The following is a 16,802-nucleotide window of genomic DNA, read 5'->3' as shown; positions in this document are numbered from 1 at the left end:
GGCACAGCTCCCCCCCCCCCCCCCCCGCCCGCCTCCCGCCCCTTCTCCAAAACCGCAGGAGCCGCAGTGGCTCCGCAGCACTCCCTCTGCTCCGCTGCCAGCCGCAGGGAGAGGGCGAGCAGCTCCGGCCCCGACCCAGCGCCGCCCGCCCGGCTCGCTGCTAGCCCATTGCCATGGCCCGGGCGGGTGCCGGCCGCTGAAGATGCTGGGGGGGAGCCAGCAGCACCGGCCGGGCGGCTGGGATCGCTGCAGGGTCGGGGAGAGGCTGCACGCGGCCCTGGCCGGCCTCCAGGAGCTCCAGGTGCTGCGGGAGAAGCAGCGGGCGCTGGTGAGCGGGGCCCTGGCCATGCAGCCGCAGCCGGCAGCCCGAGGGGACCAGGCGCGTAGCAAGGAGCACAGGCTGGAGGCCACGCTGACTGCCTTGAAGGAACAACTGGTAAGGGACGAGGCGCCACCGCCCAGCGAACCGCCCAGCTGTTCGGCCAGATGTTTTCTCTAGCACTGTGGGTTAAGGATCTGAGAGTGTGCTTTGTGCCTGCGGGCAGAGTGCAGATTAAGCGTGTGTGTGTAACTAGTTCTCTCCGTCTCTCATGCGCACCTCTGTAGGGTAGGTTAGACCAGGACGGCTCAGTAACCAGGCTGTGTCTGTACAGTATTTAGTCCACACAGCGGTAGAAACACGTGCTCATGCACGGGTACGCGCTTGTGGCTACAACTCGCTGCTGTCTTTAACTTGTTCCATTCATAACTCTATTTTTATACTACCGTGTGGTGTGAGAGGGAAAACTTTGCCACTGTGCAATGCAACAGAAAATGATTTTTTTCCTCCTTCACATCCTGTTTCTTTAAGTAACATTTCCTGTCTGTATCAGATGATTTGAGCAACGAGTTTCACATTTTAAGGGCATAAGATTGTGACAACATGTGAATATGCGCTTAGTTTTGTATTTGGTTACTCTGCACATTGGAACATTTCAAGTTGGACCATATGAACTGGAACCATAAACTCACTGAACATTAAATCCCACCAAATGAGGGTAGATCCATCCTCATCATCCTATCCGCTCATTATACTCCACACCTGAATATAGCCATTATATGGACAACATACCCGCATAGCTCAATGTGTGTACTTTGACCCATTAAACTTTTACCCCTTAAACTTTTACCCCCAATCGGGGAGATTGCAGATTATGTATTCCTTACGCCACCCGCTCCTAAACCAAATTTCGCACCCCTTGATAATCTGTACCTTATTCCCTGATAACCAGAAACTTCTATGCTTAAACTCTGTACCGTTTTCTTTTTACTTCAACATTATCTTAATAAAAAGTGTGAGTGGATTGTCTAGTGTGAAAATGATTATCTGGGGCAAAATGATAGGAATGAAGGATGAGTGATTTCCAAGGCACTGGTATTTGTCCGTGAAATTAATGTCTGTTTTACTTTTATTGATTATAACAGTATTATACATCATTTTTGATGCACTGTAATTTAGCCTGCTTCGGTTAAGAACAGTGGCTGCAGCTATCAATTCCGGCCAAATGATTTACAGCCCATTTCTATAGTTTGGCCCTGACTCTAGTTCTTTTTCACATTAAAATGTATGTTTTGGCTAAGTATGTCAAACACATTTTGTCTACACAACATACCAGTTTCCATCTTATTCTATGGGGTATGTAAATGTATTTGTCTTGTATGTTTATTATTTAAATAGAATGTAATAGGGGAGAATTAACAAAACTGGAAGTCAGCTCTTAAAGTCTTGTTTTTGGAGAGTGGGATCTTTTGTTTAGAGCAGTGATTGACCGCTTGATATGACCACATGTCTGAATATGCATTTGAAGGAAATCTGTGCTTAATTATTTAGAAGCGCTGCACAAGCATCTTTATGTGTCAAGTAGAAAACTTAGTTATGTCTTTTGAGGGAAATAATTTTGCGAAGACATGAATAAAACTACACGACTGGCAGTATTAATCAGCACTGACAGCCTTCCTGCATGCATGCCAGTCATAATACATGGCACTGGTATATTCAGTTTCAGAATTCATGACTACAGCCACTGTTATAATGTTGTTTTATTTAATAAGATTTGGTTATGGTTTTTACTGAGTTTATTTTTCATCAGCCTAAAGTACATAACATAAACATAACGTGAAGGTCATGTGCCAGACAGAATGCTGAATGCTCTAACCAGTACTGTTTGTTCATAGGAGGACAAGGAATAAAGCTGATGATTAACTTGATTTAAGTAGTATACATATCAGACTTGTCAGCACTCATCTTATTTAAAAGTAACCATTTAGAGCTGAAGATCAAACTTTTTCTAATGTATATATGTGGGGGAGTAATGGAGGGGGAAGGATCAGGAAAACTTCTGGCTTGCATCCCTTAAATACTTTGTTGTGGAATGGATTGCCTGATCAAAAGAGGGAAATAATTGAATTTGTTTGACATCAGCCTTGCATTTAACACTTGTACATTTTTGTGGAAGGAAAAAAAAATCTAAATTAGGACTGAAACTAGTTTCATAAGAAAGAATACAATCAAAGGCTAGAGGCTTTAATCTCTCTAGTACTGGCAATTACACACATCAGTAAACTCAAAGTTAATTCAGAGCTCTCTCCCTCCCCATATTGGTGGTAGACTTGGTCATCAGTTATCAATCAGGTGTGAAAACAGAAAGGATATTCATTAAGTGTAGGCAGTTTTATCAGACAGAATCTCAGGGTGAAAATTGGCTTTAACCTTCAGGGAACCGAAGCACCACTTGTGAAAACACAGCAGCAAGCATATCTTGATTAAAGTAAAAATTGCAGCACAAGTGTACTGCCAACAACTTGATTACCTGTCATTGATAATTTTAACTAATGGCTACACTTCATGTTTTTAACAAAAAGAAAAGATGATTTAAAGCATTTATTGCCTGCTCAAGACCAGTGGGTTAATATAAACACTTAGTGACCTCTGACCAAAGTTTCCAACTAAGACGTGAAAGTGGAAGATTAGTTTTATCAGGACTTGTCTGGCCATTAATTATGCTTTCAACAGGGTGAGGAAAACTAGACCATAAAATTCTACTTTTGAAATAAAAAGCAGATATAGCTGCGGGAATCATGAGAAATGTATTGTCCTAGTTCACCCTTCGAAAAGGACTGCTTTCACCAGGAGGTGTCACTACAGCCACGGGAAATAAGTAGAGATACTTTTTCCTGGGGGATGATGCCAAAAGGCACAAGAAAGGCTATATAGAGTTAGATTGGATTGTGTCATGTGTTGCGTAGCGACACACCACTTCTAATTAATCTAGGTGGAGTCTAGATTTCCAGGTCCCAGACTGGCAAACACAACATAGGTAAACTTGTTCCCATCCACTAAGCAGCTCTTAAGTTGGAAGACTCAGATACAATACAGGAATGGTTAACCATGGGTTGGTCTTCAGTGTAGGTGAAATCAAATTTTAAGCATATTCTCGAACTGCACTACGGCATTTAGACTTTAGCAGGGTTGTAGCCTTGTTCAGGGACACAGTTGGGTGTCTTCTTCATAGCAAGAGCAAACCATGTCAAGTTTGCAATTGGATCCCTCCTCTCCATCCCCAGTAACTGTAACAGTGGGGATAGGATGAGACTCTCATTGCAGAGATGGTGAAGGGAAGCAACATTGAGTGGCTAGTTGCACTGACTATTAGAAAGCTAATCTAGTTTCCTGAGATGACATTTTGGTAGCATTGGGTAGAAGGAAGAGGAAAGAAGGTACTCAAACTTGGTAAAAATAAGGAATTGTGAGGTTCTTTATGTATGTGAATGGGCAGAAATTCAAGGCAATATCACTCACTATTTCTCAAATGTTTCCCCAAATAATATTATTTATAAAATGAAATCAATTGAGTGCAATCATTTTGCATTGTCTAGTTCCGAATGAATTATCAGATTATGAAAATCTGGTGAAGGGACATGTAGGTTTATGCTGAAATGTCAAGAGAAAAGACATTCCAATCTCTTGGTTCTTGACAGATTCTATACACTGCAGATTACCATTGTCTCTCTGGTTTTCCATGGGAGGAAGAGGAAAACTTATTTTAAAAATTTGATGTGTACCAGAAACCAAATGAAGTAATGCGTACTGTCAGAGCCTAAACTTGTACCCACAGAAGTCAACAATAAAGCCTCCCATCACTTCAAAGCTGCAATACTGGGCCCTAAATGATTGGCCAAGATTTTCAAAGGTGACTAGTGATTTTCAGTGCCTCAGTTTGGTGTGCCCACCTGCATTCTGAGAATCAGGCTCCTTTAAGGGTCTCAAATTGGGCACCCAAAAACTGAGGCCATCAAGAATACTAGTTGTTTGTGAAAATTTTGTCCCAGTTCCCCATGCAAGCAAGGACAGTGCCGTCTCATTGTACAGTGTACTGCAGACTTCTTCACATCTGTACGCCTCCGAGTGAATATATCTTCACATCTCAAAACAAATAGATGGTTTCATTCTGCCTCATGAAAAATTCATTTTGTGAACTGAGAAGTCTTGAGTTTAGGATTTATTGTTCGGGGTGCTGCTTGCTGCTTTTTAAAAAAAATCTGAATAATTTTAAAAAGTATCTGAATAATTGAAGAAGCACTTGTTCTCTTGAAGCTTAGAAGGAGTTAATGAACAGTGTGGAGTCTCCCAGAAACATGAAAACCCTGTAGTGGGGGACAATGGGAAAGGGTTAACAAGGATGATGTAACTCATGCATATTGGTTAAAGCAAAAGCTCAAGGGTGTAATAAATAATCTTTGAATATCTGAGAGCCTTGTTGAACACTTTGTGGCCTCTCTGCCATTAATCAGAAACCTCAGACTGAGGGATTGGATGGCAAAACATTAATCATTAAGCAATTAATTCCAGCCATCCAAACAAAACTTTTTGATTTCCTGAATAGGTGGGACCCAGGGAGGCACAACTTGTTTATTTTCCTCAAAACAATTCAAATAAACGAAAGGAGAGTTGAAAAGGTAATGTCCATCATGAGATGGAGAAGAAGTTCTTTGCTATTTAGGTCTTACCTTAACATTTCTTTTGTGACAGGAAGAACGAAAACCCTCCCCCTGTTTTGTTAGGAAGCAGTTGTTGGCTCGTGCCTAAGCCTTCTTGTACATATGGCACTAATAAAGGGCCTCACACCTCTTGTGCCTTGCAAGTTTCATCCAGTTCTTTAGGATTCCAGAGCAGGCTGGAGAGATCTTTTCAGTCCCTTGAGCAATGTTGCTAGCTCTTACAATTTTATTGTGAGTCTCATTAAAGTTTCAGCTCCTGGCACCTTGAAATTACATCAGAATGTCAGCGTCAGTTTTTGTTGTTGTTGTTGTTGAAGTTTTTAGCTCTCATGGTTGTGGAGAAAAGCTTGAAAACATGAACCCTAAAGGTTCAAAACCCAGACGCCAAATAAAAATAACCCCAAAAATATATATATTTTTTTAAATCACATGATTTTTAAGCCAACTTCATGGTTTTGGGATCCTGAACTCATTGATTTTGTTATATACCCAGATAACTATAGAGAAATGTCTTCAAAGCTTGGGTCTTGTAAGCAAACCAGATATGCTTGCTGTGCCCTGTGTGATAAGAAGGTAAATTAACTTTCTATAGTGTCCGTTCATCGTGAAGGATAAAGTGTTCTTAGAGACTGTGTTATACCAATAAAATAAAAACCAGCAGGATCTTATTAAAGGGGAAAAGGCAAAATACCACATTTATTGTGGTATTCAGAAAGAATCATAGTAAGCAGTTAGTTATAGCTATAACATTCCATTCAATCTCATATTTATTCACACATTCATTCATACACACACACACAGGTTCTGCAAGGTTGTTATCATAGTTACCAGCCTTAGAGTTGCTCATGCCAAGCCACTGGCCAGGTGGCCTGGACATGAGGAGGGAGCAGGGCCTCGTCAGATGCTCATCTGATGCTCCTGGAAGTTGGTTTGCAGAATCAGACCCCAAAGTTCTCACTTTCTAGAGTCCATTTTTATAGGAATTTCTTCCTATGCCAGTCTATGGGAATTGCTTCATCATGCTGTTGTTGAATCAATCAGCAGATGGCACATTCCTGACGTGCTGCTAGATGTTATCTTGTTCTTTGGTTCTCCCATTCTTGAGGCTGTTGGGTGGATTCCAGTCTGCCTTCCGGGGGTCCTCTGGTTATTTCCACTTGACGCCTTCTTCAGCCGATGGACACTGGATTCTTAGGCTGGCACCTCCCTGATCATTCAGTTATTATCCACTCCAAGCATCCATCCACATACATCCTCCTTCTCTATTTTAATCACAATTGTTAATACAACAAAAGGGCGGGGAGTCTCTGGTTGCTGTTTCTGTTGTTACAGAGTATTGCTTTGAGTCTCTCTCTGTGTGAATTGCTTTGAGAACAGACTCTGTCTTAGAATGTACTAATGCAATTAGCAGCTTGCAAGTTTCACACATAGAGGGAGAGAAACAGTACCAAAGACCAAGAGACCTCTTAATTAGTAATACCTTGTAATTTAAACTATGGGGAATGAAACTCATTTGTGATTTTAATACAGAACTTCTTTAATATGATCCAACAACTGTACATACTGTTGTCTCGCTTATCCTCCACTAAGGCCATGTCTACACTACCACTTTTGTTGGTATAACTTATGTTGCTCCAGGGTGTGAACAAAACACCCCCCTGAGCGACATAAGTTACACCGATTGAAGCACTGGTATGGACAGCACTATGTCCGTGGGAGAGCTCCCACCAGCGGGGAGCTGGTTTTATTATGTCTACGGGAAGAGCGGCTACATGAGCGATCTTACAGTGGCGCAGTTGCATTGATACAGCTGTGTTGGTGTAAGCTCACTAGTGTAGACATGGCCTAAGATACAGCAGACCCTTCTGAGGTGAAATGTAGGAGATGTTGTTACCATTCTATATCAACACAACTATACAGTGGACCCAATGCAACCCCACTGGAGTCAGTGTAAAGTTTCCCATTGACATCAGAGGAAGTTGGATCAGTCCCAGTATGTTACAGAAAAGGAAGAGAAGAATAACTGTTTCAGTGTGAAAGTACACAGAAAATGTTTAGGATAGGTAGGCAGAATACAGGAGATTCTGAGAAGCAGAGTGTTTTATACTTATGCCAGATTTCAGAGTCATCATATTAGCCAATTACTGCGGTCCTTAGCTGAGCAAAACTTTCAGTGGGACTTTTGCTTCAGGAGTACATAATTTGGTAATACACATGGCGAATTCACTATCTGGCCCTGAGATCCTAACTGTGACTATTCTTTATTTTCTTCTTCTTTCCATGACCTGTGAATAGTCTCGTTTAAGGAGACAGGATGTTGGCTTGAAAAGTCACCTGGATCAGCTGGACCAGCAAATAAGTGAACTGAAGCTGGATGTCAGGAAGACCTCGAGTGAATACCTTGACAGTGACAGCAGACCCAGCTCAGGTAATGCACTCGACAATTTATTTATTATGGTTCTCGTGGAATTTGTATGAATTCATAGACACTTAGAGTTAAAACTAGAAGGAACCATGAGATCATCTAGTCTGACTTCCTATACAGCACAGGCCATTCAATTTCACCTGGTTACCCCTGTATTGAGCCTAATAACTTACGTTTGGCTGAAGAATATCTTTCAGAAAGGCATCCAGTCTTGACTGGAAGACATTCAGAGATGGAGAATCCACCACTTCCCTTGATTGTTTGTTCCAGTAGTCAGTCACCCTCACTGCTAATGATTTGTATCTGATTTCTAATTTGAATTTGTCTGGCTTCAGCTTCTTGTTATGCTTTTCTCTGCAAAATAAAAGACCCATTATAGTCTAGTATTTCCTCCCTGTCAAGGTACTCATACTCTAATCAAGTCACCTCTCAATCTTTTTGATGAGCTCTTTTCACTGTAAGGCATTTTCTCCAGCTCTCAAACTGTATTTGTGACTCTTTTCTGAACCCTCTCCAATTTTTCAACATCCTTTTAAAAAATGTGCCCACCAGGACTGGATGCAGTATTCCCGTGCCAGTCGCACCAATGCCCTATACAGAGGTAAAATCAACCTCTCCTCCTATTTGCTTCTTGATACATCCAGTGATCACATTAGCCCTTTTTGTCACAGCATCACACTGGGAGCTCATGTTCAGTCGCTTGTTCACTATGACCCCTAAATTTTTTCCAGAGTCACTGCTTCCCAGGATACAGCCCCCCCCACCCCTTCCCTTCTGCAGGTATGGAACTGCTAAATGAAACTCAGTGCATTAATTAAACATAAATAATATCTCTTGTGTGAAGTGGAAAATATTGGGGTATTTTAAGTTGTGCACATTAAAAATTCCTGCAATTAATATTTTTCTGTGGTGCTGTCTGAGAGCTGAGCAGAAATTAGACACCTTTCCATCATTCCTTCTCTTCAGATACAGTTTGGATTTTGGGTCCTCTGCTTTTGGCTGCTCAACTTGAGACACATCGAAGGTGCCTTATTTTCAGAAAGTGCTGAGCCACCATGCTCTGAAAATCAGACCCTTTTAAGCTGCCTCAGGTTGCCTAGCCAAAAACTGAGACACTCACAGTCACTAGTCACATTTGAAAGTTTACACTGTTATTTTCGGAAAAGAAAAAGACCTAGGAATAGATTATCAAAAGGCTCAGCTCTCATTTGAACTTCAAGCTCGTTAAACATGATCATGTGTTTAAAGTTAAGTAGGTGCTCACTTGTTATGCTGGTTGAGGGCCCAAAGTGAATAGATCAAGCCCAATACACTCCAGTTCAACTACAGTATCTTGTAGGACATCCAATCTCAATCAAAAAACCCAGGGATCATGAATTTACCACTGTAGCAAATGGCAAAGAGGAATTATTGTTTATTCATAGGGCCCTACCAAATTCACGGTCCATTTTGGTCAATGTCATGGTCACCGGATTTTAAAAATTATAAATTTCATGAATTCAGCTTTTTAAATCTGAAATTTCACGATGTTATAATTGTAAGGACTATGACCCAAAAAGGACCTGTGAGACAGGGGTGTCGCAAGGTTATTGTAGGGGGGCAAGGGGGCTGCAAAACTACTACTCTTACTTCTGCATTGCTGCTGGTGATGGTGTTGCCTTCAGAGCTGGGCAGCTGGAGAGTGTCAGCTGCTGGCCAGGAGCCCAGTTCTGAAGGCAGAGCCACCTCCAGCAGCAGAGCAAAAGTAAGGATAGCCTAGTATGGTATTGCCACCCTTACTTCTGCGCAGCCTTCAGAGCTGGGCATCCAGCCAACAGCCGCCACTCTTCGGCTACCCAGCTCTGAAGGCAGCACAGAAGTAAGGGTGGCAATACCGTGACCCCCCTAAAATAAGCTTGCAACCCCCCCTGCAACTCCCTTTTGGGTCAGGACCCCCAATTTGAGAAATGCTGGTTTTCCCCATAAAATCTGTACTGTATACGGTAAAAGCACACAAAAAACCAGATTGCACAGGGAGAGACCAGTTTTCATGGTCCGTGACTCGTTTTTCATGGCCCTGAATTTGGTAGGGCTGTAGTTATTCACTGTAAGCCAGACAGATTTTTGTATTTATTTGAACTCTACAGGCTTTTACGACCTGAGCGATGGTGGTTCCTGCTCACTATCCAACTCTTGCACATCTGTGTACAGTGAGTCCATATCCTCCTCCCACACCAGTCTGTTGCCGAGCTGTCAGCAGCCCAAAACACGGCTCAGTGTCTTTGATTATCGGCCCAAGTCTGCAGATGAAACCACTGTGCACACCACTAAGTTCCAGCACCAGGGAGTCTATGTCAGTGATGGATGTCGAATCAAGGCTAGCACGGACATTTCTGGAACTCCTGCCAGGTCCAGACCCAGGCCAGTTTCCACAGGTAATTGGTTGCAGAACTGAACGATGTGAAGGGAAGAAGAATGTTGATAGTCCCACTTATTACATTTAGCATCATAGTGTGACGTATGAATAGTGTAGCTAATAGAATAGTGTGCATTTGAAACACACACAAGCAATAAATAAATAAATAAAATCAAACTACTTATTGCCTAATTCTCAGCTATAGCACAGTTAGGCGCCTTTAACTAATAACAGACAAGGAGGATATTTGCAAGTAGATCAGTATATAAGACCTGAGAAGTTATCGTAATACTTGTTTGACTAATTTTGATTAAACTTCCCAGCATTTGAGTTTGCGAAATCAGCAAAATAGCAGCTATTTTGTGAAATATCTTGCATGAGCTGACAGAGGTGTGTGAAAATTCAACCAGGGAAAAATAGCAAAAATGTGTTAATTTATTGAGAAAGATTGCAAAAATCTGAGCAGAAGGAGGGAGCTGCCCTCTTAAGCATAGATTGTCTCAGGGAAGTATTTAAGATTTTGGTGTCTGTTTTCCCATTCTGTTGTACAGTGAGAATGATCGCATTTACCTACCTACCTACCCACCTACATTCATAAGGCTGTGGACAGCTTAAACCTTGTTTACATTCAGATTTTACTATTTACAGCTCAGGTTAACAGACACAGAGAGGTTAATTGATCTTTCCTGGGTCTCAGTGTGGCCTACTGAAATAGGCAGGGGCCTGAGAGCCAGCCTTGGGTTGAAATCCTGGGTCTGATGTTGACTTACTTTGTAACCTTGATTCTAGCAAGTCTTCTGTTTACCCAGAAATAAAGGGTGAATAATAATTTACCTCCTACATAAGGGTCTTGTGAGACCTAACTAAAGAATGTTTATAAATTGCTATGTAAGAGCAAAATATTAAGGACCCTTAGAGGCAGAAATAGAACTTTAGTTAATGGTTCCAGCCCTGTCCTTGTTCCTCTATATCTATGGTTCTCCTCCCTAGCAGTTTCTTTCCATGACCCCAGAGTTTTCAACAGATAACCACTTTGGGGGGAGGGTGCTGCTGGGTGAGGGGATGAGTGATGTTGGGTGGGAAAGGTGGAGAAGGTAGGGATGGTGTGTTCTAGGATGCTATAGCTCATCCCTTCTCTCCCAGCCACTGCCTGCTATTCGCTCTGTTTTGCGGAAGTGCAACTTCCAGATGCTGTGAGCTGCATGAACAGTCTGGCTGTGGCGTCCAGGCAGCCAACTCCACAGCATCTTGAAGAGGCAGTTCCTGCAATGTTGAGCGTGGGGTGCAGAGGAAGTGAGGGAAGAGCTACTGTGAGTCAGAATAGCAACAACAGGAGAAGAGAGCAAACTTCTCTTTCCCTCTCCAGTGCTTGTCCTCTTTGGGCCCTATTGCCTGCCCGTTTTAGACAGGCTGAAATTTTTATTCTGCTTGCAGTGTGCTAGGTCCCAGGACGTTAGAGAGACAACAGAAGTTGGTCCAGTAAAAGTTATGACCTCACTCCCTTGTTGCTCGCTCTCTCTAGCAGGGGTGATTTTACTGTGAGCCGATGATCAGCCTCTTGCAACTCCCTACTCAGTTCCAACCCACAGGCTGAGAATCGCTGCCCTAGAGTAAGGTTTCTCAAACCGTGGGTTGCGACTCAAAATTGGCTTGCTAGAATGTGTCCAAGGGTTGCGGGGCTGGCTGGGCTTGGCTCCCCACTCTGGGCTTTACAACCTTGTGCACAGAGTCATGTAACTGTTCAGGTTTGGCCCAGCTGTCCCTTTGTCATGCCCCCCGGGGGAGGCAGGCTTAGGTCTGGAGGCATCTCGGGTGGTCTTTGGGTCACAACAGGGCCATCAAGGTTTACAAACGGGTCCTGAGCCAAAAAAAGGTTGAGAACCACCGCTCTTTTGGGGCTACGGATGGTGACTTCTTGGAAAATGTGCTCCATTACTCCTGTTTGAATTTTTGTACAGTTTTTTATTTTCATCCTGGTAAAGAGTGAGTCAGTAGACTTCGTTGTGGGGCTCTGAAACAGCAGTAGGTCAAAGTGCACGAGCGGAGCAGCAGTGTCCATACAGCCAGTTATTATGGTGTATATTCACTCCTCAGCTGGCCGTGTATTAACTATGCATTTAGACAAGGCCTCAGACACAGTGGAGGATCTAAACCGTGTCTATTTCTCTTTTGGGGTGAAGATAGTTCTTAGTCTGTTCCTCCAAATGTCTTTTTAAAACACACACACACCTACCTGCCAAAGAATTTTCCTATTTTCCTCCCATTTAATAGTCTCATAAGTGTTGCCTGCGAGAATCAAAGACTCCCAAGAACAGTGAATGCAGAGCGGGTGACTCACCTCAGAAAGGCAACCCTCTGCAACTTTGTTATCAAATGAACGGAAAAGATCCAATTAAGAGGTTTCATTGGATTCTGGAGGGAGGAGGAGTGAGCCTGTAAAATGCAAAATGCATCTAAATGGCTTTCCAGTGTAGTTAAAGTGTTAGTGCTCACTGCAGTGTCTCACTGAGGCAAAATGTAAAAGAACACAGCAGTAGTTGCCAGCACTGAAGGGATTAAGAGACACTTTGACTTTAGCTCCATTAAGTCTGGTTAAAGCAGTTGGTTCAGGACTGTAGATTTCAAAAGACACATGAACCAGGATGGGGAGGGGAGTTTGAATGCAAAGTTAACCATTAGAACCAATAATATTAACTGTTTACCTCCTGGGAATTTCAATAATTTATTTCCTCAGTTGCTATGCGAAGCCTAACCCTCAGAGAGTCTCTAGCTGGTCCCAAGAGGAAAGAATTAACAAATTCTGCTAGACTTTACTGGATTTTTTATGACATTTGACTTTAGACTTCCTGGTACTTCAATTCTTTTTATATCTCTCCCGGGAGATAGTCTTTTCTTTTTTAGTGCCTTTTGATCTGTGTAGTTTAAAACATTTTAATGGCACAAGCATTAATTTCTCTTAAGTGACCTCAGTTTAAACCTCAAGTAAGACGTGGGTTCAGTCATTTGGTTTTAAAATCATTGGTCCAGATTCCGATCATTATATACCAGTGTAAACCCACTGAAAGCAGCTGTGTTACTGAGGATTTACACTGGTGTAACTGAAATGAGAATCTGCCCTTTTGCATTTACTATTCATTGTTTTTACATAGGTGTGTTTCTAAAACACGTTTTCCTCATACTTTTACGGTCTCAGCAAGAAGATAATACAAAGAAATGCAGAGTTCTTGGGGTATTAAAGCTTATTTTTGTCATGATTACACTAAAATTCTCATTAATGACAAAGGATATGAAATAGTCTCTGAAATATGTCCTTGAAATATAAGGTGTGGCAATAGAAGAAATTACCTGTGATATAACTCTTTGATTTATTTCCATTCAATATCCAGGTGACCTGGAAAGACTCCTACCAGAAGACACTGGATTTCAGAAAGTGACAAACCCCAAATTCGTGCCCCCCCTTTGTCATGGAGTGGAATTCCAGTTCCAGAGTGTGGACCCAAAATACCAAAATGACTTGGTCTCCAAGAGTGGCAATGATGTGTATCCTTACCCAAGCCCTCTTCATGCTGTGGCTTTACAAAGCCCACTTTTTTCTTTGGTGGGGGTACCGTTGGAAACAGACAACCACCCTTCCCCCAGTAAACCCACGCCTAATGTTACAGGTCCCAGCTTGATTAGGACTAGGCCAGTCATTGAGGCCAGGCCAGGGGGTTATATCAACAAACTGCTGCAGCTGACAAGATGCAGAGGGAACAATCACGCAGATGCCAGTGAGAGGGTTTCAACAAAGAGCCAGCCATCCACAGTGCCCCAGAGACTCATTATAACCCCCAGCACCGGTGGAGTGAAAATTAGCAGCAGCAGCAGCAACCAGCTGGAAAAACAAGGGAGCTATCTGGAAGGTAACAAAGCCGAAGGGAAACTGCAGAGGGAGGTGCCTGAAGGGGAATGTGCCAAGCAGCAGGGGACTGTGCACTGTATGAATGTAGAGCAGCCATCCACGCTGCCTGACCCAGAGCCATCAGCTGTAAATAGTTGTTACCCTGCCAAGTCAACAGCCAGGGGTTCTCCTCTGGCAGAAGCAGTGGGGAGTGGCCTGGAGCACAGTTCCTCCTGCTCACAGATATGCTACAAGGTCTCTAGTCCAGGTATCTTGAACACTAAAGCTATCCTGCCCAAAAAGCCTAACAGAAGGTGTGGCACCCTCAAGCTGGCTAATGCTGGGGGCGATGAGCCAGTGACTCAGAGTGAATTTGTTCACGCCCAGTTTGTCCCTGCAGAATCCCATCAAGTCAGAGTGAGGTTTGCCAGCTCCAAAATGAAGTCTGTGAAGGTTAAGAGAAGGAACAGTGAGAAGGTGCTACGGCCTGGGAAGCAGACCCTTTGTGCAGAAAAGTCAAGGGGAGCCCATGTAGCTGCCAGGCTGCCTGTTGAGTGGAATCTGCCTCAAAGACAGCACGGAGGAAAGAACCTTATCAGGAGACCTACATACGCTGGAGAGGTTACTGGAAGGTCTTGTTCAGAGTCCAGCCTATTCCCCGTTCAATTCCGAATCCCCCCAGCACCATCCAGGCCTGAACTTTACCGGGCATCTGCTAATGCACTCTATTCTCTTGAAACAGCTTACGTAGACACAGCCGCCAAGAAAAAACAGCGTAAGTGGCAGTCCACTGTGGAAATCTCAGCAAAGGCCCACCTTGCCAGCCTCTCTAGTGGCTTTGGCCTAGGGCCACCAAGACAGCCAGTAAGGAGAGCAGGGGTCCTGCGTACTGTAAGCATGAGGGCACGTTCGAAGCATCACCGCCAGGGAACATATGCCAAAAGCGAGTCAGACCATTCTGAATACTCTGCTGAATGTGCTTCCCTCTTCCACTCCACCATTGCAGAGACCAGCGAAGGCGAGGTCAGTGACTACACAACCAACCGCTTTGGGGACAGTGAGTCGAGTGAAAGTGATTCAGAGGGCAGCAGCAATAGCAGCAGCCTCACTCTTGACTATGATGATGCTGATGAAAGCGAGTTGGTCTGGCCCGAAGCTTCTGTCAGGCAGCCAGCAGCTGTCCTGGCCTCTTCCAAGCCTCTTCCCCCCATGCCTAAAATCTGTCGCATCAAAGCTTCAAAGGCACTGAAGAAGAAGATTAGGAGATTCCAACCTGCCGGTCTAAAGGTTATGACCATGGTTTAAGTGAGAGCAAGCATCTGTTTATCCCAGTGAGATATCCTGCTGGCTCTGGCTTATTTACAAAACAAAAGGACTGATGCTCAAAGGAAAGGACAGTTTTAAAGGAACTCTGAACAACCTCCAGATCCATATAAGGGACCTTTTCATTTGCTAACGGCCATATATTTGACCCTGTATATCTAATTTCCTCTTTTGCCATGTAGTCTGTAAATATGTATTTGTGTATATAGCATGATGCCTTTTCTTCCTATACTTCAGAGGTCACTGCAATTAAAAACGAGGTGGCAAGCCCAAACAGCCTCAGCCATAAGATTTTCTGGGAAAGGCTTTCAGTGTCTGTTGCCCATGTGCAGCCATGAGCTTCCCCAGTTTGAGATACAAAGGCCTCTGAAGAAGGGCAGCTCTTCCCCAGCTGAAGATACTGAAGCTACCCTACACTAAGGATCTCTCCACAACCTGAGATGTCAGTTTTCTCCCAGTGAGACGCCTGTGCACTCCTCCTATTAGCCATCCATCTTTTCCTGTGCCCATTTGGTAGAGAACTAGAGAGCTCTCCTTGGTTTTCTCCACATTAGGATGGACCATTCCCACACCAGCCCCAGTCACTAGGAGGCCGGGCCCCTTCTTCAATAGAAATAATTAAAGTTTGAGAGGAGGGGATGTATTTGTGAATAAGAACAAGATTTTGATTCTGTTACTGTTTACAAAATTGAGGGTATAAATAAGATTTAACCCCCCCTTTTATGTTATTTCATTTATTCATGTGGTGTTGTTTTTTTGAATGGGTGAAAGAATGTTAAGGATGCTCCACATCATAGTGTGCAAATAGCTGGGGCTGAGAGCACAATAACTCTGCCCCTGCGGTTGCAGACTCAATAAATACTATTTAATATACTCCAGAAAACTTGCTCTCTGGCTTCCTGAAAGAAAGTGATTCAGTTTTATTAGCAGCTGATCTGAAATGCAAAGGTTCTAAAGGGCCAATGCTTGCCAGCGGTACCAGAGGGACAAAAAGAAAGGTCCATGGTTTCACTATGATTTTATGTGTCTCTTTTTCCAGACAGGGTGTTTCTCAGTCAAGAGTTGCTAGAGTTTGGTTGACCTTTATCACTAACCCTTTTGGGTCTGTAGTCTAAGAAGCCTTGGGCCTGTAGTCCACTATACGCTGATGGAATGAGTTAACTGCTTTAAAAAAAAAAAAGCACTTGCATGCAAGGGTTAATGTTGATAATCTATTAAAATAAGCTTTAAACAAAATCGAGACATAAACAGAAAACCTTCTTGGATTTGAGTGCACTCCTGTTCTATGGACTGTGAGAAACAAGGCTTTCCAAGCAGCTACTCTGAGGTCTGCAGTACCTACAAGTGGCACCAGTGTGATTTCACTTTTTAACTAGGCAGAGTAGAAGAAACTTACACAGTGATGTGTGAATTTACCAGTTAAAGATGAAGCCAATTGTATTTTGCATTTAAAAATGAACATATTTAAAGTGTAGGCTGACATTAAATGTTTCTGTGACTAGAAATGAGCGTGTCTATTTTAGACAAAGTGGTGTAAAAATGTAAGCAATTTTTGGTAGTCAAAGCTAGGCTTTGATGTTTACACTCCAGTAAGACAAATGGGGGAAATTCACACTTCACACTTGGTATTATATTTTGTCAGTGTGTCTGGCTGCAGAACAAACAAGATGATTTATGGCACGATGGCTTTCTTCAGTACCAGCGGTACTTTTTTCATAAAAGCTTTGATTCTGGAGAACATG

At 43.1% G+C, this 16,802-nt stretch overlaps 1 protein-coding gene across 1 annotated transcript; it reads left to right on the top strand.

Annotated features, from left to right (window-relative positions):
* The first annotated feature begins 202 nt into the window (after nt 1-202).
* On the top strand, nt 203-15,042 carry DACT2 (dishevelled binding antagonist of beta catenin 2). The gene is made up of 4 exons (XM_077811823.1): nt 203-436; nt 7,333-7,465; nt 9,589-9,876; nt 13,244-15,042. Exons 1-4 carry the CDS (start codon nt 203-205, stop codon nt 15,040-15,042), a joined length of 2,454 nt encoding a protein of 817 aa, XP_077667949.1.
* The last annotated feature ends 1,760 nt before the right edge of the window (nt 15,043-16,802 follow it).

Source organism: Eretmochelys imbricata, chromosome 3 (assembly GCF_965152235.1).
Source record: "Eretmochelys imbricata isolate rEreImb1 chromosome 3, rEreImb1.hap1, whole genome shotgun sequence".
Classification (NCBI taxonomy): Eukaryota; Metazoa; Chordata; order Testudines; family Cheloniidae; genus Eretmochelys; species Eretmochelys imbricata.
The sequence above is the reverse complement of the archived record's forward strand: the minus strand, read 5'-3'. Positions and strand labels throughout refer to the sequence as shown.

Coding starts and splice junctions, on each gene's coding strand:
- DACT2 (XM_077811823.1), top strand. CDS start 203: ATGCTGGGGGGGAGCCAGCAGCACCGGCCGGGCGGCTGGGATCGCTGC. Junction 437..7,332: donor CTGCCTTGAAGGAACAACTG/GTAAGGGACGAG, acceptor ACCTGTGAATAG/TCTCGTTTAAGGAGACAGGA. Junction 7,466..9,588: donor TGACAGCAGACCCAGCTCAG/GTAATGCACTCG, acceptor TGAACTCTACAG/GCTTTTACGACCTGAGCGAT.